Source organism: Pleurodeles waltl, chromosome 4_2, assembly GCF_031143425.1.
Source record: "Pleurodeles waltl isolate 20211129_DDA chromosome 4_2, aPleWal1.hap1.20221129, whole genome shotgun sequence".
In the NCBI taxonomy this organism is placed as follows: domain Eukaryota; kingdom Metazoa; phylum Chordata; class Amphibia; order Caudata; family Salamandridae; genus Pleurodeles; species Pleurodeles waltl.
The window spans coordinates 361,209,189-361,235,265 of NC_090443.1; the positions used below are offsets into that span (position 1 = coordinate 361,209,189).

The 26,077-nt window shown below is 44.0% G+C and overlaps 1 protein-coding gene across 1 annotated transcript in view; it reads left to right on the plus strand.

Annotated features, from left to right (window-relative positions):
- VAMP4 (vesicle associated membrane protein 4) overlaps positions 1–26,077 on the plus strand; it is a 111,671-nt gene that overhangs the window by 80,887 nt on the left and 4,707 nt on the right. The window contains exon 8 of the mRNA XM_069231444.1: positions 16,396–16,447. Coding sequence (XP_069087545.1) covers positions 16,396–16,447 — 52 coding nt within the window. The remainder of the gene's footprint in view (positions 1–16,395; positions 16,448–26,077) is intronic.

Genomic DNA, 26,077 nt, shown 5'->3' on the forward strand with positions numbered 1-26,077 from the left:
GCTTGGAAGGAATCTATTGTTATTCCTCTCCCTAAGAAACCAGACGGGAATCCAATGATTTAAAAAATGTACGTCCCATCTCCTTGCTGCCGGTCGCAGCTAAAATACTGGAGAAACATCTTAATACTGAGCTGGCTAGCTTTTTTCAGACGAGTAGGGTTCTGGACCCGTCACAACATGAGTTCTGTAAAGATCATAGCACTGAATCCGCCCTGGTCTCCTCTGCTGACATGATCCGGAGGAAAGATGATCAGGGGGAAGGTGCTGTTTTGGTACTCCAAGATCTCTCTGCGGCATTTGATACTATGGGGGTCATTCTGACCCTGGCGGGCGGTGACCGCCAGGGTCACCGACCACGGGAGCACCGCCAACAGGCTGGCGGTGCTCCCTCGAGCATTCTGACCGCGGCGGTTCAGCCGCGGTCAGAAACGGAAAGTCGGCGGTCTCCCGCCGACTTTCCGCTGCTCGGGAGAATCCTCCATGGCGGCGGAGCGCGCTCCGCCGCCATGGGGATTCTGACACCCCCTACCGCCATCCTGTTCCTGGCGGGTCTCCCGCCAGGAACAGGATGGCGGTAGGGGGTGCCGCGGGGTCCTTGGGGGCCCCTGCAGTGCCCATGCCAATGGCATGGGCACTGCAGGGGCCCCCGTAAGAGGGCCCCGCAAAGTATTTCAGTGTCTGCAAAGCAGACACTGAAATACGCGACGGGTGCAACTGCACCCGTCGCACCTTCCCACTACGCCGGCTCCATTCGGAGCCGGCGTCCTCGTGGGAAGGTAGATTTGCCCTGGGCTGGTGGGCGGCCTTTTGGCGGCCACCCGCCAGCCCAGGGCAAATCTCAAAATACCCTCAGCGGTCTTGCGACCGCGGAGCGGTATTTTGTCGGGGGAAGACTGGCGGGCGGCCTCCGCCGCCTGCCAGTCTCGGAATCACCCCCTAAATCTCCCCACTTGTTGCTACAACATCTTTATCAAGTTGGCGTTAGAGATAAGGAACTTGATATTTTAGAGTCTTTCCTGATGGATAGATCTATAACGTTTAGCTGTGGGGAGTTCAGAGCTCTTCCATTTCAACTTCCTTGTGGAGTTCCACAAGGATCATCACTAAGCCCCACCTTGTTTACTTTGTATGTGGCTCCTCTTGCCAGACTGATCAGCTCCTTTGGATTTTAAGTGGTTTCCTATGCCGATGATACCCAGCCGATTATACCGGTTATTCAGAACTGGGAGGAGGTGGCAGACAGATTTCACATATGTATAAATGAAATCAATGATTGGAACAGTAACAACAGGCTGAAATTGAACGGAAAAAAGATGGAAATTCTCCTTTTCGGCCTGGATTCCAATATATGGGGCGCTCGCTGGTGGACTAAGTCTTGCAATGAATGCCCTGCTCCTAGCACCTCGGTTAGAAACCTTGGTGTCTTGTTTGATGGGACTCTCTCCTTCGAGCATCAAATCAATAGCACTGTTAAAAGTTGCTATTGGTGCCTGAAAATGTTAAAGATAATGTTTCCTTTTCTTCAAAGAGAACTTAAAATTCGGGTGACCTTAGCATTAGTGATTTCCAGACTAGACTACTGCATTTCGATGATTCTTAATATTAAGAAGGTCTCTCTTAAGCGATTACAATTAATTCAGAATGTGGCGGCTCGGTTAATTCTGGAACTACAGAGTTCCTCATCAGCTAGCAGTAGTTTAAGACAGTTGCACTGGCTACCCGTGGACAAACGGATTACATTTAAAGTACTCTGTCTTACCTATAATGCTTTTCATCAGGAAGGTTATAACTATTTAAGCTCAACTTTACGGCCTTACTAGCCAGGACGTCAGCTTAGATCGTCGGCACTGGAAATGATATGTATCCCTCGTTGTCGTACGGCCAAATGGTGGGATAAAGCTTTCTCAGTCACAGCGGCAAGAACCTGGAACTCGCTCCCCCTTCCCATTAAGATGGCGGCGATGTACTTCCATTTCCGAAAGCGGCTCAAAACCTGGTTATTTTCAGACTAGACTAGGCTCCTTTCACTCTTGTAGCCCTCTGTCTCCTTTTTCTGTTTCTTTACTCTGCTGATATCCTAGTTTTTGGTGCATCTTTTTTCCTTTACCATTCTTTTCAGGTTCCTCTTGTGATGTTATGTCAGCGCTTCGATGCTAAGGCCGTAATGCGCTCTATAAATAGTTTACAATACAAAGTATAGAAAGCGCAGTGTAACAGGTCCCAGATATAGTCTTTAATATTTTTTTTATTGATATCCATCTTAGCAACAAAAAACAAATCAACACATATGTTCAGAATCAATTTAATTTTAATCGGACTCCATTATCAAAGCAGTCAGCCTTAGATTACACAAATATCAAAAGAATGATTTACATTTTTACACCTGACCCAGGGATTTCAACTACACCACTCTCTCCTCTTCCTTGCTTCATCTTCACCATCCATTTGGCTACCATCATTTCAGCCTTTGTAATTTGAAGACTAATCATCTGGCAGGATCCTAACTTATTAACATTAACCACATACTAGTAATTAGTTATATTTGCCAGAATATGCTTCTCCGGAATTCCTGAATGCAGCACATTGCCATACTACGTGGGACTAATTTGCAGCTGCACCTGAATCACATCTACTTGTCCATGCAGGATTAATCTTGGCCAAACATTGCAGGGTTCTGTAAAGCAACCATTTTGTATAAAATTGCATTCCCCGCCAATTGGCCCCTCTCAGGGTCTTAAAATTCAAATGTATTCCTCATCTCCTTTGTTAGTTTGAGCCCTTCATATGTATCTCACTTACTAATTGCCTTTTGACAGATGTCAGGACCCCTGCCTGACTTGAGCAATCTTTTCCACTCTCCTGATCGTTTAAAATTTGAGGCCTCAAGTATGTTCATCACTCAGTTTTGACAATTGCAGATTTGTCTAATCTCTAAAGCCCTACATTTACTAGTCAGAACTCTGTAGGAACTCAAGAGCCAAAAAAAACCCTAGACACTCTCAATTTTGGCCCAGCTCTTCCACCTTTCCTCAGTCATGAAATCTGCCACCTTATGAAACCCCACTATTTCCTATCTCTGACTTATACTCTGGTCCATCATAGCCCTTGAGTCGCAATTCATTTCAGTCAGGGGTGTAGCCACATTAATATAAGGGACTGCCTATCGCAGATAATGATCCCTGCTTTATTTTTTTATTTTTTTAGGAACCACATCAAGCTGTTATGGTGGACTTTTTTAGATGATTTTGTCAATTTTAAACCATCCCTGTTATTATTTTCCTTTAAAATCAAGCCCATAAGATCATTCTTAAAAAGGCAGTCTTATCCAAGTTTCACATTACATCTGGACATGTATTGTGCAAAATTATAATCCCTCAAATTAGGGAGTGCTAAACCAACCACCGTCCTTGAAACATTTTATATGAAGTGCTAGTCCAGCTGTTTTGTTTTTCTTTCTTTTTTTTTTTTTTTTGTGTGCCAGATAAAAGATGTAAAGGGATTTCACTCTTTAATTAAAAGTCACTATCGCACACAGTATTGCAGAAAATTAAGGAGAGGGAGTACCATTATTTTATCAGTGCAACACTCCCTAAGATGCTAAAGGGAAGAGTTCCATTGTGCAAAAAATGCTTTGACTTTTTAAAAGCAAATGGGGCAAAGTTAAGATCATATAAGTCTTCGATCTTTGAATATCGAATACCCAGATATCTCCTTGGTCGCTCGTTTGCACAGGAGGCTATATCTCTGAGTAATATATCAGGCTCACAGTTACAAAGAATTACTTCTGCTTATTAATCTTTTAACCTCCCTCCCCCAAATAACTGGTACAATGAAAAGACCTCAAAAGTTTTTGCCTATGAGCGTCTAGTAACATCAAAAAGCAGCGCTGTCAAGTGCTCTGGCAAACTTGCACTGCACACCTCTGCTGCATTAACTATAATCTTTGCTTTGGCGCTATCATACATCTTATATATCAACCTTGTGATCTGGAAGGGTACCCTAAATATCTCTAAAATACAAAAGAGCTACTCCCAGCCCCAAGGTCTAAAGCTTTTTCTGCATTCCAGTAAAAAAACTGTGGGAGGAATATTAACGGAGATAATCCGGCGCCTCAGCTAAATGTGTGATGGTCCCCAAATGTTGCCTAGCAATTAAACCATTCTAGTCCTGGTGCATTACTTTTGCTGCTAAGCTATTAAATCTATTAGCCAGCAATTTCACAATGATATTTTAATCTGAATTTAATAGTGTAGTCGGGGATATGAGTTTAGGTATTCCCCACCCGTCTTTTTTATTTTATTTATTATTATTAATAAGCTGATCACCTTCCCCATATTATATGAAACATGTATGGGGCCACCCTCTAACACAGAATTATCAACCAGCAGCAAATATTCCACTACCACCTCCAGAAATGACTTGTAAAATTTGGCCAGAAAACCGTCTGGATCACCTAACCTTACAGCTTGGGATGCTTCTAACTACCTCAACCAGCTCTTCTTTTGAAAAAGGTGGAGCTGTACTTTTCACATCTTCCTCTGGGATAGTGGGAATATCCAACCCTGCCAGAAAATTCCCCAGAGCTCCCTTATTGATCACTTAATTATGACTGTAAATTAACCTGTAGTGTTGAAGCGAGATTTCACCCACCTTGTCCTGTTCCTTACAGCGAATCCCAGACACTGGGCACTTCAAAGCATGAATCAGATTACATGCAGCTTGTTCTCAGGCCTACATGCTAGAAATCTTCCAGCAAAATTGCTCTCCTCCTACATTTTCTGCACTTAGCCTGATTTGATGCAAGACACTTGGCATTGTTGAAGTCACTTAATGCCCATTTATCCTTCTCTAGTTCTTTTACGTTTGTCTCAGAAGGCTGCCTCAAAACTTATCATGCATTTCCTGACCCCCCCCCCCCATCCCCATCCCCCAAAAGGCCTGCCTTTGCGCTTTGGCTTTTCTATTGTTTGCCACATTTTTCTCCCTCACCTGCCTGCCTACTTACTTAGGTATGCATTTAGTGCATCCCACACTACATCTGGGGAGGCCAACCCATGGTTCTTTGCCAGAAATTATTTAAGGGCTTCTTTGCATATCATGTTTAAACCAAACATGCCTATTAAAGACCAGCCTCCTCGCTCGCTGACTGCCCCTTTTTACCAGAATCACCAGCTCTGGGATTCTATGGCCTGAGAATTCATTAGGAAGGGTCCACTTCCCCTTAAAAGTTAGGGTTTTACTGATTTAAAAAAAAAAAGCAAAAAAACAGTCCTGGAAGCGCTATGAAACCTTCGTGAAAAGCATGTAATTTTTCCCCCTGGAAAGGCATCCCTCCAGGGATGGATTGATTAACACAATAACTGTGCATTATATTTGTGTCCCTGGGCCATAACTGCCTTGTAAGATTTACCAAAGATTCTGTTGTGGGATTTTGCAGAAAGTTGAAATCACGCCGCCACCCCTCGGTGGAGTCCCGTTCATCCACGCACTCCTTGTACACCACCCCACCCACAGGGTTATTGGCTTCATGACAGAGTGCCCAAGTCCCCTCCAGCCCCACCCTCGGCCAGATGCACAACAGCCTACTTTCTCATACTGAACCTGGACAGTTGGCACAATAGAATCCCCTAATTACTTGAACTTCTTTAACATTGCAAATACTTGCACAATCTTGACCGTCCTTAAAGAAATGCCATATCAAAATACCAGTGTCCCTTTATTCTCACCCTCTAATTCACATCAAACACTCCATTCTCCAATTAAAGCATAGCCTTTAGGAGCTCAGCTGTTTGAGCAACATTACCAGATATTCAAAAAGAGCCTTTAAACAAAACTTTCCGTTTATCAAGGTCTGCACCCCAGCAGAGTGAAACTTTGGAATCCGACTTCAGAACTCTTTACACCTCTGGGCAAATTCTATGGTCATGTCCAAGAAAGTGCAGAATTTAATATTAACTGCATACTTAAAGGCCTTCTTCCTTATTGCTTTAGCAAGTATCCGCTCTAAATCTATAATTGGCGAAATTCACCAACCTAGCACAGGGCTACCTGGCCTGACCCCCAATGTGAGATGATAAACTACGGCCATCCTCGCTGTGCTCTGGAATTCCCATAATCTGAAGGTTAGCTCTTCTTACATAGTTTTTTTTACTGTTCCTGTTTCTCTTTAAGCCATATCTCCTTCAGCGGTACATTAATTTTGGTGAGGTAAGATGGGGTGATCGCTCTAGCTGGGTCTCACAGCCTGACTCTTCCTGGTCTGGCTCGCCCCATGTTCATGGCTCGTCAGACATGGATGCGATGCAGAAATCTACTAGACCACTCACTATGGCGAGTTTTATTTTATGAGGTCGAGCTATTTTTAGATTCCACTCAACCCTTCTGGGGAATGGACAAAGACCAAGTGTTTTGTTCAGTCAGAAACTGAATTAGCAAGTCAGATGCCTTTAAATCATATTCTTGTCACATTTGCTGTGTGTTCACAGACAGGTCAAAAGTCAGTTTGTCTTCTTGCAATGCAAATACTTTTCCTTGTGACTGCAGAGTTCCAGGACTTTGTAAGGTGAACTGTCTGACCTATGTGAAATGAAAGGCTTTTGGTATCAGGTTTTTCCTGACACAAAACATTTATATACATAAGTCACTTTACAAACATTTCAAAATATTTTTCAGCAGCTATGAAAGACCATTTATTGTACTTCTGTGAGATGAAAAAAATATTTTAATGGGATTGGGAAAAAAAAGTCGGAACACTTTCCTTGGTGATGTGCAAATGATAGTCAAATGATAAATGTTTTCTGAAACCCAGTTTTCACAGACTATTGTTAATACACAATATAGTTTTATCATTAAAGCTGCATGTTAGAGGGAAGGTTTTTGGACATTTCTTGGAAATTTACTGTCTGTAAATGACACTGCGCTACCACTTCATGCTTTAGTAAAATATTTATTAAAAGTGAGTGTTGGAAAATGGGTTATTGGTAGGGCAGGTAGGTACCTACACCTAGCAACAAGCCACAAACCTCCACAAAAGTACAGTTAGGTCTCAGTAAATTAATCCCAGCTCTACCCTTGGTAGCTTGGCATCGAGCGTCAAGGCTTAACTTAGGAGACAAAGTGTAAAGCATTCAGATATCACAAAACAGTAATTAAATAAAACACAGGAAACAGTTTAAAAATCCAAAACCAATTTATAAAAATAGCTTATATTTTTATCTTTAAAATGACACAAAAACGATTAAAATCGGTTCAGGGGAACCGGAGATATGAATTTTTAAAGTATTATTATTTTCTAGCGCTTAGAAACAAAAAGCGCCAATCGGGTCATCTGGTTGCACCAGGACCGGGATAAAGTCAAACTTTCAGGCCGACCGCGATGGAGCCCTGCTCGGCTACAGGTCGCGGGAGGCCTCGGTTAAAAAGTTACCTTCTGACTTAGTCTTTATTTTGAAGTTTTTCTTCACCGGGACGAACCTGCCAGTTGGATCCGACCTCCTGGAGCCCTTGTCCGGATACGCGAAGTCGGTTTCCTCGGTGGTGATTTTTACCTTCGGACTTAGTCGTTTTTTCGAGATGAAAATCCTTCGACCGGGGTAAACCTGGATCTTGATCCGACGTCCGTGGAGCCCTTCTCGGATACGATGGCTGGAAGGTCCCGGTCAACTTTTTACGTTCGGACTTAGTCTCTTTTTCGGATGTTTTTCTTTACCGGGACGAACCACGAAGTCAGGCCGGGTCGCGGTTGAGGCAAGCCGGCTAGAATTTCCGCGTCGGGTCGGTCACTTTATGGAGCTTTTTTCAAAAAATTCTCCAATCTTTTCCAAACTTCTGGGGCTTCACCCAGATGTTCTTTTAAGGTTCTTTTGGGGTCCACAGCTCACCCCAAGGGTCCAGAAGTTCTGTGATGGTCCTTGGGAAGTGCGGACTTCAACTCCCAGAATGCACCTGGCGCAAACTCCTTTTTGGCCACTGGACAGTGGTCAGCTGGTCACTTTTTCAGGAGTTGGTGCAGGGGACTCTGGTTAGCAATTTTTCACCTGTAGCAAACAGGGAGTCCCTCCTTGAACCAGTTGAAGCCAGGCAAAGTCCTTCTTGTGGTGAAGCCCAAGTGTGCAGCTGGTGCAGTCCTTCTGAGTGCAGGTTCCAGGTGCAGGCCAGGGGTCCAGCAGGGCAGTCCTTCTTCTTCTTGTAGTTCCTTCTTCTTGAAATTTGGTGGGGATCTGAGGCGTGGGTGCAGGTCTGCCAGTTTTATCCTTGCTCCTGGGTGAAAAGCAGGGGGGCCCTGGTCCTCCAATCAGGGACAGGGTCGTCCCCCTGTGATGACCACTTCCTGGGAAGTGTGGCAAAAATCCATCCCAGAAGGCAACAGTCTCTAAAAATCCAAAATGGATGAATCTGATTTTTGGAGGAGAGATCTGGCTGAGCCCACCCACTGGTGTGGCTAAAAATCATAAACACACCCCTCTCCTGCCCTCTCCTAATCTAATCAAGGGGGCACCTAGCTGTCTGGGGTTGCAGGATGTGGGGGTGTTGCTGGGTGCTGCAAATGTCCTTCTCTGCCTTTGAAGACCAGTTTGGCAGCCCTCCCCCTTCCTGCCTCACCATCTGCTGAGGGGAGATTCTCTCCCCCAAGCACATTCCTTTGTGTGAAGTCAGGCCACTTCACACCTCATTAAAGTAGCCTGGCAGAAGCTGCTGCAGGCTGGCCAATCAGAGCACAGCAGCAAAAACAATGCAGAGCTGAAATTGGCAACTTTTTAGGTAAAGTCTAAACTTTTTACCTGCACTAGTTATATTAAATCCAACAACTGGAAGTTGTGGGATTTATTATAACAATCAATTTGATACCAAATTCTTGGTATGTAACATTTAAGGAGACTTTAAAATTTTAAATAAAGTCTGCCCATTCTAGCCTATGAAGGCCATTTACTTCAATGAGGGAAAAACGAATTTGGCTGTTTTTACCTCACCAGGGCTTATAAATCTATTTTTATAAAGTCCCTGCTTATAGTTACATGGCACCCAGCCCTAGGGGCACATAGGGAACACCTTAGGGGTGACTTATATGTAAAAATAAGGTAGTTTAAGACTTTGGAAGTACCTTTAATTCCAAAGTCGAATTTGCATATAACTTTAATTTAAAAGCAGCCAGCAAGGCAGGCTTGCTTTTAAAATGACACTGGGCACCTCAGCAATGCACCTAGGTGTGCACCACCTATGCTGTGGTCCCTAAACCTACATGCCCTACCATATACTAGGGACTTATAGGTAGGTTAACTTAGCCAATTATAATTAGCCTAATTTGCATATCCATTTTACACAGAGCACAGGCCCTGGGACTGGTTAGCAGTACCCAGGGCACCATCAGAGTCAGGAAAACACCAGCATAAAGTGGAAAATGGGGGCAAAAAGTTAGGGGGCCTCTGCAATCAGCCCCAGTTTCTCACAGTGAGTGTTCAAACATAAATGGAGAATTACTCATGCCCTGATGGCAAAGCTTTTAGTAAACTAAGAGGCAAATTGGGCATGGATCATGTGTACCCTGTATGTGGGCTAAATTTATTGTACATGGATCAAACGTTTAAATAAAAGAGGATTTTTTTTTTTTTTTTTAAACAGCAGAAATGCTGAACTCGCATAGCCGAAGGAGCAGTCATATGTGAGAATAAAGAAAAAGGTTACTGTAAAATACAATATTTGCCTAGGATCATACAATTTGAGACCTGTTTCCGGATCAAGTACATTACAGTTAAGTCGAGTAGATTATTCAGGCTACTCAACCTGCGGGTCTAGTAACATTGTTTAAGATTTTTCAAGGCCTGCGATGGAAGCAACATCTCTCCTGAGGCTGGGCCTGCCAGGCTCTGTAAGGCTTTCTCCATAATAGATAGCTGTTTCCCGGAGCTGTATGGAGGTTACTATATGGACTTTCTGGTCCCTGTAGGCTCCTGCATGTCTCTGGGGACGCATGGCAGTGTATTGCGGTTCCTGCAGGAGATGCATGGCCTGAAAGTTGGTCATGCAGCACATGGCAGAGTGCCCCTGAAGGTAGAATGTATTTATTGGGGCGAATTAAGTGGAAGGACATCCTTGTTGAACTGCTGCTTTGAACCATTCTGAACTACTGCTTCTCCCCTGGCTCTTTTGTTTGTTTCCCGGTGGCCTGTCTTCTTGGTATGCCCCTGCATGTGGTTTTCTGTGCCTGTCACTTTGAGGGAGGGAGGGAGGGAGGGAGGGAGGGCAGTGAGGGGGGGGGGGGGGCTAGCCAGTATTTGATGAAAGAGGGGTTTGACTCTGTTCCTCGCTAGCTGACAACTTTGCACTGCTGGGCTGTTTGAGCATCCCTTGAACTCCTGCTGCCCTGCTTTTTGTATAAGTTTGTTTGTGCATCAGGCCAGTACTCGCACTTGGTTAAGGAGTAGCCAGGTGCACTAACGAAATGCCGGATAAGATATCTAAGACACTGAAATCCGCTAAGCATGCCGGTGAGAGGAAGAACATTCCCTTGGATGAATTACGGAGCAACCAGAAGAGTGCCAGGGTTCACTAGGGTGCTGGAAACTGTACAAGCCACTCTAATTAAAATGGAAGCAGGAATAGGCTCGCCCGCCACCTTGCCTGATGGCACCCCTGCTAGTTCAATAAACACCCCACTGCTCGCAGCTTTGGAAGCTGGAGGCATGCTGGAGACCGACATGGAGACCGGGTCCCAGGGAGCTCCAGGGACGCATCAGTAGAAGTGCAGGATCCACCATTTCTAACATCCCTGGCAGAACAGCTGGCATGGGCTGTTGGGAGGCAGGAAGATGGCCAAGAAGGTTATCCCAGGAGTGGAGAAGAAAAGGATCAGGTTATTCCTGCAGAGCGCTGAGGGTGGTGGTTTGTACCCCTTATGCCAGACTAGTTGCTGTAATGCCAAGAGTGGAAATATCAGGTGGAGGAGCCAGGGCGAATACCCCCTCCCAAAGTTCAGTTTTGACTGTGGAACCACATAAGGGCACTACTAAACCAGAGACAACCTTGAGTAGTGGCAGGGACACTTATGGTATGAGCAGCGTGGGTTCCAAGGAGCATTTGGACTCTTCACTAGGTCGGGGTGTCTTGGTGGATAAATGAGGGCTTTGTCAGGATGATTCATGAGATTCTAAAAGAGATGAAAGCTGTTAGGCCCACGCAAACAAAAATGACAGAGGAGTTGCTGCAACGGTTAGACTTAGTCTGTAGCCAACTCTACTTGGCTATATGAGGTGGAACAAAGTGTCTGATGGTGAGGATACATGTATAACTTGGAAAACATTAAATAGCAGCTGCTAGATAATGTTGAGCAAAGGTCTACAAGAGTTGGGTGATTTTACACTTGGGTGCTTACAAGTAGGTTCAACAAAATAAGTTTGTAACCCCAACAGCCTCCATCTTCTCTGGCCTTTTTTACAGAGTTTTCTCCAGACGTTTTGCCCTCTTACTATTCTTTTTTTTTCTGACCTGTGTTTGTTGGCTTTAGATCAATGGGCACTTTACCACTGCAAACCAATACTAAAGTGCATATGCTTTATTTTGGTGATTGGTTTCTCCATGATTGGCTTATTTGATTTACTAGTAAGTCCCTAGTTAGTGTAGGACAGTGCATTGTGTGTACCCAGGGCCTGTAAATCAAATGCTACTAGTGGGCATGCAGCACTGATTGTGCCACCCACTCAGTAGCTCTTTAAACATGGCTCAGGCCTGCCATTGCAGTGCCTGTATGTGCAGTTTTAAACTGCCATATCGACCTGGCAAGTGCACGCACTTTCCAAGCCCAAATATTCCTTTTTTGGGGTTGAGCGCGCAAAGCGCCCTGCATCTGGTGTAATCTCTCTGTGGGCTTTTAACCACGCCCATCAGTTTGGTTGGCCTTCCAAAATTGGTTTGATTTAATTAGTGAAAGGCATGCCTTTGTCATACCTTTTCCGATGTTTAGCCCTCCTGGAGCGCATTGGTAAACTTCTGAAAGGCTCTGTTTTCACTATGGTTTCTGGACTACTTTTTCTTTTCATTTCCTAGGCAGCGCAATCTTGTTAGGCAGTAGTCAAGCGCTTTGTGTGACATCAACCCTGTTACATGGATATTTGCACTTTTGCCGATACGTTTGACTGCAAGTGAACTTCTGTTTCCTTTTGTGTGTCTGCTTTGCGCTCATAGTGGCCATCGGCTCACTTATGTGAAACTGTTTTACTTTTCATTTTCGGTTTGTGGCAAGAAACGTCCGTTTAGGAGTTTAGAACACTAGTAGCTGTAATTCGAGCAAACCTTGTTATTATCTGTAGATAACACCTAAGGTAGGCCCAAGGCAGCCACATGGGCAGGGTGCAGTGTATTTAAAAGGTAGGACATGTATTGGTATGTTTTACATGTCCTGATAGTGAAATACTACTAATTTTGTTTTTCACTTTTGCAAGGCCTATCTCTCCCTTAGGGTAACATGGGATTGCCTTGAACTATTAAATTAAGTGTAATTTCCCATTCAGAGCATATGGAGAGTTGGGTTTAGCGTCTCTGAATTCACATTTTAAAAATATATTGGTGAAGTTTGTTTTCGAACTGTGAATTTGAAAATGCCACCGTTAGAAAGTGGCCATTTTCTTGCCTAACCATTCTGTGCATCTGCCTGTCTGTGGTATACATGTCTGGGTCAGGATGACGGGTTTCTCTAGAGTGAATTCACAAGCAGCCCGTCACACAGAGGGAGCTGAGGTGTGCACTGCATATCCTGATGACCCATCAGCCGGCTGATGGGTCTTCCACTGCTAGATTCGTGGCAGGAGGAGACACATGCACCTGAATAGGGGCTGTGCCTGTCCTCACACAAAGCAGTCTCTAACCCCCTGGAGGGTGTCTGGGGCCAGGGCAGTACAAAGACTACCCTTTGAGGTATGCCTACTTCAAAGACCAAAATGGGTATAAGTACTGAATCTCTGACACAACAAAGTTAGAACACTTCTGGACTGAGGAAATTCTGATAGGAAGAAGAGCTGTATAATGTAGGAGGGACTGCCACGCTGCTTGTTGCTTTGTTGTGCTGGCCTCCTGCTTGCTGCTTCTGTCCTGGGAGTGAAAGGATTGGACTTGGCTTTCTTTTATTCTGCTTCCAAAGGTTCTCCAGTGGCTTGGACTGAGCTTGTCTCCTGTTAAGTCTCAGTGGCATCAATGACTTAATCTGCCAGTGCATGGAAACTTCTCCTGAGAGTCCTGACTTGCTAAGTGGTACCAGCTCTAGTCTGTGGGCCTTTGGAAGTGCAAGCTGGTGATCTGAAGGAGAAAATCCACGTATCAACGCACCATGCCGGAAGAATCAACGCAGCGCCTGTCGTGTGTCTGAAAAAGATATGGAGCACCTGTCTTGTGGCTGCAGAATCGACGCAGCGCCTGTTTCACCACAGTCCCATCAACACAGCGCATCTGAATTTTCCACACATTGTCCCTCTGTGCCAATTTTTCATCAAAACCCCACCCCCACACCATAGTAAGGAACCAAGGCTGCTTGTCCAGAAATCGATGAATCGTGTTTCCTGCGAGGAAAGAATTGACTCCTCACCTCCCCTGTCAGTAAGGAACCTACATGTAGTCTCCCTTGTGAGGGAAAAAAAATCAATGCATCACTTCACCTGTACAATAAGGAATTGACCCCTTGCTTGTCCTTTCCGGCACCTTGCCTCCCCTGTGGCCCACATTGTCTGTTTTTGACACATCCCAGGTATTTTGGATTAATCCACTGATTCCTATGGATTAAGACTTGCGTACATTTTTTAAACAGATATGTTGACTTGTCTATGTTGAATTTTTGTCATGTTGGTCTTGTTTTACTCCAATAAATATTGGCTATTTTTCTAAACTGGTGTGAAGTCCTTTTGTGTGTGTGTGTTTTTTTATTTATTTATTTATTTTTTATATTGTGGGTGTATATAAATACTTTACACATTGCCTCTGATACAACCCGTATTACTTGAGCCAAGCAACCAAGGGGTGAGAAGGGGGTTATCCGAGCTGTGTGACTTCCTTATCCTGATTAGAGTGAGGGTCTCTAATTGGACAGGGTGCAAACCACTGCCAACTAGAAACCCCATTTCTAACAGTTCCCATCTAGGTATGTAAAATGAGGAGTCTGCATTTAGATTAAATTAAGTGAATATATCCACATAAGCTTGATTATTACATTGCAGAACATTAGATAAACTAAACATGCATCATATTAGTTACACGTATTCAGCAGTTTGATTGAATGACTGGCACATGTAACGCAAGCAGGTGAATACCCACAATAGAATAAAGCACGCTATTCATACCAGACTCACACCTGGGGCACTGTCGCTCTCTTTTGCTGTAGCTGTGTGAAAAGAAGCAAATGTTGTCTACTGTTGAAACTTGTTAACTGAGATCCTTCAGCCAGTTCCGGTTCTTTCAGACAGCCTTATGGCCTTTTGGTCCAAGCTGCACTAGTGTCCTTCGGTCAGTCGACCTGTTGACAAGGCAACCTACTCAGGCTTCTGGTGACCCCTGGTTTTCTGACAAGACACCTTCCACCTGAAAGTTTAGTAGTAGAGGAGTAGACATGTAAAGTTACTTTTAATGCCTTTTAGACCAACCCTCTAGATAGAGAATCAAAATGTATTGATAGCTTTGGAAAGAGATTGTACTCATCGGCCAGTTGGACCTTAAGATATTTTAACATAATGGGCCTTATAGGCAGGTGAGCCCATGCTTCATTAAATATAGCCAGGAAAATCTTGGCAGAGTCTCAGAAGACTTCAGGCCTCTCTGGCTCATACAGTGCTTGGTGGCTTGAATACAGGAACGTATGTTTTTTTTTTTTTTGTGATGGTTTGGATCCATGGATTGTGAACAGAGCTATTGGCACCGGTGTTGTGCATAAAAGGCACCTTCAGAAGTGGAGGGCAAAGGTCTCTGAGATCAGATGCCTTTGGTCTTCAGCAGAAAGCCACCTGAACATTGGGCTTTTGGTGCTTCGGGCGATCTATTCGGCCCTGAAAGCCACCTTACTATCCATCAGGAGGAGACTGCTTGTGCAGGTCCTAAAGGACAACACAACCGCAATGTAATACTACTGTAACAAGCAAAGGGGGGTGGTCTTGGGTTTTCTGCCAGGAGGCTCTACAATATGGAAGTCTCTGGGTCAGCAGAACATCTTTCTGGTAGGCTGTACAGACGTTGACTGGCAGATCATAAGTGGTATTGCTATCTGAAGGTGGCAAGGGGCATCTTTGATCAGTGGCATATTCCCTAATTAAAGAGTTAGATCTGTTCCTCACAGGAAAGATTGTGAGATGTCAGTGCTACAGCACACTGGCATTCAGGACCAGAAAAGTCACATTGGAGATTCATTCCGACTTTGATCGGCACGAGTCTCCTGTACATGTACCTTTTACTGTCTCCTCTGCATAGGGTTTTGAGTAATATCAGGACAGACCAAGTCCAAGTCATCTGAACCAGCCTGGAATGGGTCAGAGTGTGGTACCCAGATCTCCTGATCATCATTTGTTCTCTGATTTGGCTATCTGTTTGGGAGGATCTCCTGTCTCTGGAACAGGGGAGAATCCTGCACCTTAGACTCCATAACCTATAGCCCATCCTTGGAGGTCAGAGGAGAAACTGTTAAATGTGTTCTATGTGCCAGCCCTAGTTGCTGATATTATCGTTGCAGTATGGCATTCTTTGGTCCCAGAGGCCAGCATAGATTACTTTGTCAGTTTGTTGCCTGGTAGGGTGCCTGGTAGGGTGCTCATCATATCGACCTTATGCAGGCCAAACTTTTTAGTGCTTTCCCAGCAAGGCCTTGCAGTAAGCACTGTTGACAGTTAGCTAGCAGCCCTTTCGGCTATTCTTTTTACCTGATCAACCATCTACTTTTCTCTCAGAATGATGCTTTTTGCAACCAGGACATTTAAGTGGGTCAGTTTGCAGTGGCCTAAAATGGTTGATCATGTCTTCATCTCGCCCTCTTTATTATCTGGCCATAGGATCTGTCCACAGGTGTAAAATGGAAAAGTGCCTGTACATAAGACTGGAGTAAAGTTACCTTCATCGTGACTATTACCCCTATTCTGTAAACTCACTCCCAATATTACCACTTTCCCACCAGCCCCTCTTACCTACGACAAAAGCAATACAACAAATGTTGTTTTTTTTCCATAAAGGGATCAGTATGTGTGCTCACCTATGTAGTAGCAGCCAAGAAGTGCACATACATGCAGGTGGTATACTCCTTTCTTGCAGAGCACTATTAACTGTCTGTAAAAGTTCTGACACTACTGATATCAATAAGTTGATAATGTCCGAGAACCTATGAACTTGAAGTAACCAAGTCACTACACAATTAATGTTAACCTTTTTTCCCCCTCTTAGATGAAAGCAATTGTGACCGTGGTCATTGTACTGATGTTGCTGGTGATTATTGGTGAGTATCAGCTAAATTGACCTGCCGGAATGTTCACACAGCAGATGTCTGTTTCTATTTGCAGACTTCTAAACTATGTAACGTGCAGAAAAAACTTTCAGTCAGTTCCAGATTAAAATGCTGTGCTTAAATATTCCATGTAATGGTTAGATACAGGAAGTTCAGTTGCTTTTCTCCAGCTTAAGATGGGCGCTCAGCGTGGGTTTATCTTTCATGCGACTATGTCCTCTGTGTGTTTTGTTTGCTGCTGCCAACCGAATCCGGGCCATAGACTCTCATCCCACGTGAATGCATCATCTCACTATGTCTTAGTAGGAGATGCACAGGCTGTAGTAACAGTGGCACTTTTTAGCCCCCCTTCCTCCAGACCTAAGGGACTTTCACTGCTGTAGGTGGGAACCCCAAAACATAATTTACACAGCAAAAGTTACATTTAGGAGACAGGCTTGTTTGCATGATAGGATCTGTCCCTTACCTCCTCCTGACAGTCCCTTTTTCCACTTAGAGCAAATGGATGCAGAACTTTTTGGTTCTCTTGTTTTTAAGGTTTTTTTTTATTTATTTCTTTATTTTTGCTTTTTCGTCCTCCTTCAGATGTATGCTGCCTGCGCCTCCTACTTCTGCCTGCCTCTGTCCAGGCCCTTGAAGCCCAGATTCAACGAGGGCCCCTTTTTGAAGCCAACTAAAACATATTATGTCTGCAGTGATTTTGCTCTCTGGGGATCTCTCCTACAGGGAACTTTAAGATCAGATTTTTCTGCGCACCCTGTTTTGGATTTGATTAACTGAAACGTTGAGAAGTGAATAGCCATAAAGCAGCTATGACCCCAGTGTTTTCAGGCGTAGGAATCTTTATTTTTGCAGGTCTCAGACAGGAGATTTGTTCTTGGTCTTCCACTTTGTACTGCTGACACTCCGCAAAACTGAGGGCTGTCACACAGCTAACTGAGCAAACTTCACTTTGCATTTAAAAGCTAATGTCAAGGGTTCCAGCACTGAGGCTTAAGTCAACCATGACATGTTATTCCAAGGTTCACTTGGAGCTGCTCCTTCTGGTATGTCACTGAAGTGTACTGGCGTGAGGTGCAGTGTGTGGGGTAGTGATAACTAGGTGTCCATTCCCATCGATTTTTGCTGGGGACATTGGCAGGAAAATGACGTCACCTCTAACTTCTTTGATTAGTTGATTCTTTGCTCTTTCTTAAATGTCACAAGAAGTGACGTGAGAATAAATTGAGATGCCAAAAGAGAAGTGTGCATTTTCCATTGGTACAGTAATTTACTCTCTGAAACCTTTTCCCTACTCGCTACTAGTTTTCTAATAGTTCAAGAAGGGGTTCTCCTTGCTGCTGAGCTCTTCGGCAGGCACAGTGGGACAAAGGGATAATGACTCAACATAAGTCTTTTCCAGCCACCTATATGGATATTTTCCTTATTCTTAAAGTGTGTCTTAAGGTCGATAGGTTAGTGGCTTCTGGAGTTTTAGGACATATATACATGCTTATGGTCTACAGTGTTGGCCCATTTGGGGTGAACTCTTGATTATGAGGTGGGCCTTTCAGACAAGCTGTCGCAGTTGCCCTGGGGGTACCGATCTGACTTCAGTAGCCCAGTTTCATGGATCCTTTCTCCTGTACCTTCCACTTGCCCTCCATTGCAGAAGGGGAACCCACCCAGTGATTTGTGGTTGGTCCTGCCCCTAGTTTGGACAAGAGGTCTGAGTCCTTTGCCTATGGGCTTTTGGGTTGATAAATGACAGAAGATGTACCAGACGTCCTACCTGAACCTTCATCAGACAAGCACAGATGTTATCCTGGCTTGATGCACCAAGTATATGTCTTGGTATCCACTAGAATTCCTGTGTCATTCAAAAGAACTAAAAGTGGAAATCCAATAGTTAGTGAATGAAACAGGACCTCAATTATACTGCTCATCATTATCCTGGGGCATGTTGAACTCATTCCCCAAAGCATGAACATCTGGTTAGATGAGTCACAAAGTAGCCCTGAAATGGTCCTACCTTGCCCAACTGGTCTAAAGTGCTGGTCTTCTCTTCTGTGTGAAGGAGGCACTGCCATTCTACTATGAACAGCACACTGTGAGTCTTTTTGGCTCTCACTGCTGAATTATTAGAATTGAAATAAAAAACTTATACGCCGTTTCAAGGATATCAAAGTCTACAGGGACACTGCTTGCCTTTCTCACAGGTTTACAGCTTCACGAAACGCAAGAGCTGGCAGTATCTATTCAATATCTGTATGAGAAATAAAGCATAGAAACTACTTCTATGATTCCAAACTGGAGATAGTTAAGCTCAGTAACCCTGTCAGTGAATGATTTTCTCTGCACTTGTCTTCCTGCAAGACCACAACATATGATCAGTCCACAAGGATTCTAACTGTCCTATCCAGTTTGATACACCAGACGCTTTATGGGTTTGATGCAGATGGTTTTCTCTACCAGTATAAGGTGTTTCCCTTTTGATCGCAGCACTTACTTCCCCTTGGTGTCCACATGAGGAGATGGGTTTAACACACTTATTTTAGCATTTGCCAACTGCACCACTCTCGGGACTCTTAGTTCCCTCGATGTTCTGCATTTGGTTTCTCAAATCAGTCTGTCTAAACATTAGAAAGCTCTGGATCAGACAGTAGTCTTCAAAAGAGCAGTGCTAAGTACTGGATGTATTGCTTTTTCTCTTCCAGTCTAAGTTCTGACCATTACACAGGCCTGATTCCACTTCCACGTCCTAGTCACTGTATTGTGGTTCCAGAAGATCTTTGCTCTTATGGTCTGTACCCATGTACCGCCATGGCATTTTTAAGAATATAGTTGCATCTTCTCAAAGATGCTTTTTCCTACAGATTCTTCACTTTTAACACAATCCCAGGTGTCGGACTGGATCTGGGAAGTTCAAAGCTCTCACTGTCAGTAGGGGGGTACTGGCTTTGGTCGACACTGAAAGTGATGTCATATGACAAACCCAAAGCCATACGGCAACAGCCCCTTCCCAACAAGGTATGTTCCCTTTTATCCACACTTTTGATGTGGATCTGGAGCTCTCTTTCTTGAGATTTGTGTTTTCCTCACTTTTTTTTTGCGTAGTACCGTCTCCAACCAAGCGTCCGGGCATAAAGCCTTGTAGGGACGGCGAGGGACAGATGTCCATCATTGACCTCTACACTATTTGCCTGTGGTGCTTGGGTTCGGACAACGATTCCGGTCGCTGTGACTCTCGTCGCCGTATGAACCTGAAGGCCATCAAGGGACACAAGGCTAAGCTCTTTATGGCTAGAACCTGAAGAAGAATCTCAAAGAAGTTGTCTATCTTGACCCCACTCATTATCACTTTCCTTATGTGATACCAGAAGAAAGAAGTATAAGATGTGCTTGCAAAGATAAGTCTCCCAGACAGCCCCGGATTCCTACAGGATCTTCTTCTTAGCCGGTGTTAGTCCCATTGGATCTCAATGTACACACTCCTGGTGGCTTTGCGCCTACTCCTCAGCCAGACCCGATCCCTAAGTTTGCTTTCCTGATGCTGCATTCTGTTGAGCCAGTTTCCCCTGGTGCCAGCCCACTTCGTTCCAGATCAATCGCAGTGGTACCTCACTTACTGAACACCCTGTTGCCATCAATGACTGACAGAGTTCCCAGCTACAGACACAGATCCGGCGGCCTTCCTGAATGCCATGTTCAGTACATTCACTAGGAATAAACTGGTTCTTTCCCATGATGCCATACACTGTAAGCCCAGTAGCCCCGATCCCAGTCTCATCCTGATGGGCACCTATATACTACCTCTATCTGTGCTGTAACTGGTACCGCTGCAGGAAACCGAGACTGCGCCTACACTGGACATGCAAGTGGAGCTGAGAGCCCATGCAGAACCTCACCACCAGATCCAGGAAAGAGGCTCAAAGTTGACTGAGGAAGAGAGTTGCAGGGAGAGGTTACACCAGTTATTTGGTTCTGACTCTGATCCCTTACCAATGTATGAGGAATAAGCGGCTGAATTCCTTTTTCATTCCTCATTTATCTTATGTGAGTGGCCCTGACACAGTGCCAGATTTCCCTGTGGACCCCACTACCCCAGAAGTTCTCGCAATTCATTTGATCCTCAAAAAAGTAGCACAACTTCTAGTTCTGCAACTTCCAACAGCGGATGTTAAAACAAATGTCCTAATGGAGGTTCTTCTCCCTGCTCAACCAGCTTTTAACAGTTATTTTCCTTTAAAAAGACCGTGTTGGACCTCATCTTGGTGGTTCCGGAACAGCCATCTTCTGCCCCAGCAGCCAATCAACTAGTGACCAGGTGCTACCAAACTACTCCGGGTGACCTCACTTGTCCCTGTTATCTGTCACTAGAGAGCCAGTTGCAAGGAATATTCCCCACTGCCCCAGCATATAGAGAATCCAAGTGCTTGGAAGCCTGAGTGAAAGAAGGGCTTCACTGCCGACAGCATGACCTTGAAATCTCCGAAGGTTGGGCATCCCTGTATTTTCTGTACTGGGACGACTGGCTAATCAAAGCCAGTTTGCCAGAGGTGGTGTTGCTCCATCTTCTGCAGTCAACAGCGTCTCTGCTGTGCTGCCTGAGCTTTTCATTTGGGCTGGACCTTCTTTCCCAGTCAGGGAATTGTTTATCCCAATCTCCAAGGCCTTCACCTACATGCTTTGAGTTTGAGCAGGGACCTTGGGGTTTCCTTCAGCTGCTACTGGAGGCGGTAGATGTCATCTTTGCAGTGTGTTGCCCCTCCACCAAATTTGCTTACTCAGGCAGATGGAACATCTTTTTTGCATGGCGTACGGACAATAATGTGGACCCCTTGCAGGCCAAGTTGCCTCAGGACCTGCAATACGCACGTTCTGTTGCTCAGAAGGGCTGTATGATAGGCAGTGGCAAGGATTTGTTGGCTTATTTGGCTGCCAAGTCTGTATTCCTCTCTCTGCCAAACCAGCCATCCCTTTTCAAGTGCCCCATCATTATGCTAGTTTTTAAAGGGGTTAACAAATATGCATCCTCCAACTTCTTTTGTTGTGCCTCATTGGGTCCTTAATGTAGTTTTGACTTTTCTTACGGAGACTCCATTAGAGCCCTTACATAGTTGTCCCTATAGGATGTTGACTCTCAAGCTGTGTTTTTAGTGGCTATCAACTCTGCCTGATGGGTAAGCGAATTGCAAGCTCTCAGTACCCATCTTCCTTTCACCTGTTTCTGTCTCAAAAATTTGTGTTGAGAACCAGGGCTGCTTTCCTGCCGAAAGAGGTGACTCCTTTTCATCTGGGTCAGTCTGTCACACTCCCAACTTTCCACTCCCTGTCCCATCCCTCGAAGGAGCAGGAGCGGTGGCAATAGTTGGATCCTAGGCAGAAAGTCAACTTCTATCTGGTCTATACCAGTCTGGATGACCACCTATTTGTCAGATACAGAGTTGCTAAGAAGGGTAAAGCAGTGCAGAAAAGGACTCTCCAAAGTGGATCATCCTTTGTATCAAAACCTACTATGCTCTGGACAAGAGACTCTACAGAAAGCATAAGACCTCATACCATCTGAGCCAGGTCTATGACTTCCGCCCTTGTAAGAGGCGTCTCCATTGCGGAGATCTGCAAGCCAGGGCCAAGATGTTTTTGCATACTTTTGCCAAGCACGTCTGCTTCGATTCAGAGGTGTGTAGGCATGGACACTTTGCTAGGTCCATTCTGCAGGATTTTCTCATCCAACAATCCATCAGCTTTTTGCTAGGGTTGGGGGTTGGGGTATTACTCTGCAATCTGTTCCACAGGTGAGGTATTTGTAGGTAGAAGTATCAATCAGAAGAAAGTTACTTATTTGCAGTAATGATCTTTCTGGTCGCTAGTGTATCTACTTGCAGATTCTTCACCAACCCACCTGCCTCCTCTTTTGATGGATGAGTCATAGGGAGAGTTAATAAGATTCAGTGTTATCTTTTGGTACTGCACCACACTGTCTGTCTATCCGTTTGCTCGCCTTGAAGGGTTGGAAGAAAAATTGATGTAAATTGACATAGTCTATACAGGATCTATCTGGGGTCGTCCTCTGATGTTCCTTCTGGCGTCGACCGAAGCCAGGACACCTTACCGGCAACATGAAAGCTTTGAATTTTCCTGATCCTTTCTGATGCCTGGGATTCTTCTACAGGTGGGGAATCTGCAAGTAGATAAAATATCCACGAGAAGGATTGTTACCATTGGTAAGTAACCTTCTTACAGCTCACCGGTGTCAGGAGGTGGGCCCCCCCATCAGTCCAGTTCCCAGTCTTTCAGAAGCAGTTGTGTTTCCATGATCCCACAAAATACAAATCTAGATCTTCAGATGTTCAGACCACTGATTTGTCAGGCTACCCTTTTGGTGGAACAACAATTTCTCTGCACCAGGAGACGCCCATATTCACATCATTCTGCTGAAGTTGACAGAAGTCTTTATTGCCCTCTGTCTTTCTGCTCTACTTGTGAGGCAATAGAATTTAAATATTCATGGAAAGCACAATGTCCATGTTCTCATTAAGGTGCAGGCCACTGATCTCACCTATCTCTCTGCCAACAGATCTGCAGAACTTGCAACTTGCCGAGGGCAACTCACCTGATAGCCATTCATCTAAGTTGATCTTAAAACACTGAGGCAGCCCTTTAGATTTATTTTTCCGCAGTAACAGTCCTGAGGAGTCGCTATCCTGCAAGACTTGTGGGTGTCGTCTCCACACTCCCTTGCTGTCATTACAAGGGTGACTGTCGAATTCAGAAAGTGGACTGAATGCTTCTGGTAGCCATTCAATGGCTGAACCTATTTTGCTGTTCAGACTTGGAGTGTTTGGTGGTAGAGCCTCCATCTTCCAGCTGCAGGGACTCCTGCTCTACCCCTAGTTCCGGAGTTGGTGTTTAGTTTGGCCAATTGCTGGTAAAAAGGAACATTAGCTATAAAAGTTCCAATACAGTGCAAAATGTTGCCTCCCAATGAATGCATATAGTCTCCCAAAAGAGTGAGCTTCTGTAGAACTTTCCTTCGCCAGAAGCAATAGCCTTGGGCCATCTTTGTCGAAGGGTGCAGGCTAGGAGCTGGCCCAGGAGCAAGAGGTGATTGTAGATATAAATGAGAAGCCACTATAAGATATACAAGATCCAAGCCTGTGGAGCTGTCCTGTATGGGATGGATTGTGGGGGGCACTATAATCTTGCCACTCTCAAAAAAAGCTGAAAATGCTTTTATAAAGACTCTCCTGATTCTCCCTACTAGGGCTGCAACGCTTCCTGTTCAACTTGACCTAAATATTAGCTCAATCTCTGATATTGCTGTGAGACCTATCCAATATTGGATAAGTCTAATGAGGATATAGAACCTTTTAGGGATTGTATCAGTCATATTAAATGGTCACTCCGGTTGGGGAAAATCCTCTGAGATGCTCATGATAAGTTAAAAATGGCTTTCTGAAACTTTGCTTTAGGAACCAAAATCTCTGGCGCCTCCTCTGGCAGCTTGGTAGATTCCTTCCTGTTTAAGTTGATACCAGATTTTGAGCAATATTTGAACATGGTTTCTAAAACCCTTTGCATGTGCAAAAAATTTCGATTCAAGGTTTTACCCTGACTTCTTTCACTTGCTCCTGGACTAAAAAGGAGACCCAACAAAACTGTGCCTAATGGGTTGCGAGGCAGTTGAAAATACTGAACACATTTTATTTTTACTGCAAGGTCTATACAAAGCCACATTCAAGTTGGATCATTACCCCCTTGCAGACTCCTTGGCTTTGTGGATCGTCCTACAACGCTTAGGGTGTGCAAAACTAATACCAGAACACTAATATTGTGTTCTCAGTTGGGAGTTACTTGTCGGCAATATGGCACATCAGGTTGAAAACACCTAAAAGGAAGTAAACGCTGTCTTTGCTTATTATTGCCACAGTTAAGTCTGAAGGTACTCTATTAGGCCTCCGGATTTGGCCAACTTTTTGTTTAATGTAAAAAAAATATATATATTTTTGTGTTTTCTTTTTTTTTTTTATTTTTTTTTTTTTTTTTTTTTTTTCTTCTTCTTCTTTCACTTTGTTTGACTTTTGTAATAATAATTTGTTTAATCCTAATAGAATTAGAACCACAAACTCTGTAAGAGATGCAGTTTTATTTTTTAAATTACAGTTCGTCAACAGACATACGTATCAATTTTTGATAAATGTAATTGCTTGTTTTTATTAGATTTGTGATGAGTTACATTTTGTATCTTTTATGGTTGTGTTGTCCTGTCTGGACCGGCACTACTTCACAGAGCATAACGGGCAAATGGTAGTTGTATAGATATTGGTAGAATACAGTGATTTTAACATGTTACTTCATTATACATGAAGTCCCACAAAGGGATGGGCAGAATGCTACAATAGTAAGAATTGCAGCGTTTCTTTATTAGCCCCGTGCCGTAACGAGTCCTCAAAGTACCTGCTGAATGTTTAAAGAGCTACTTGTATTATTATTATTATTATTTTTTTTTTTAAAGACATGTTTGTTAAACCATGGATTTGAATTGTAGCAAGAGAGTAGTATGGTTAGTGTCACTTGCGAGGTTCGGAGGTAATCTTTACTCATGTTGCGGTTTTAGAAGTGCTTCTGACATGTAAACATGAAATAGTTCAGTATGCGTATATATACAGCACATTTTCTGACGTGGGACTTAGGGCCAGATATACAAAAATGCATTTTTAATAATAGAGACTTCACAGAAATTGCTAATTAAGAAATGCAAAATGTTGTGTACAGAGATACTGATTTCCTAATAGCGATTGCTACAAAGTAGGAATCGCTAATGGGAAATTGGTGTTTAAAAATCCCATTGCATTTGAGTCAATGGGCCGGTTTTGCATATCCTAAATAGCAATTTCTTATTATGAAACTGCTATTTAGGAAATGCAGAACCAGGGATGGCAATGTGAAAAGGCCCCCCTTGGTGCCCCCCCCCCCAAAAATAGAAGTGCACCTGTAGAGCGCACATATGCCTAAGGAGCATGTGTGTGTTCTATTGCAATTTAAAAAAACAAAACAAAAAAAAAAAAATACCTGGTTACCACGGACTTCAAGTCGACGGTAATTGCATTTCCAAAATGTCCAAATTGCATTTTGGAAATGCATGGTACATCAGAATAGGACATGCAAATAAGAAATCCCTATTTGCATTTCCTATTCTGGGTATCGCAAATTGCGATTTCTGCAGGGTAAACATCACAATTTCTTATAGGCCTTTGTACATACACCGTTTTGCATTTAACGGCCCGAAATAACGAATCGGACCGTTAAGAAATGAGAAAGGGCTTTGTACCTCTGCCCCATTGTCATTATGGCTCAGGAAGCAGCCAGATTTTGTACAGATTTCTAAATTCTAGGGGGTTGCTGATCATCCTTATTCGTGCCAGGAGGCTGTTTCTTAACTTAACTTTCATTCTGAGTAAGCACTCCTGACCGTGCATTTGTTTTTTAACGGTCTTCTAAGGGGAAATGCTAAGCAGTGCCACTCTGTTAAATGACCATCCACCATATTTGAAAAGGGACTTCTCTTGCACTGCAGAGATGCTCGACCTTGCATCAGCTTGCCTATTTCCATAACAATTGTGCGACCAGAACATTTTG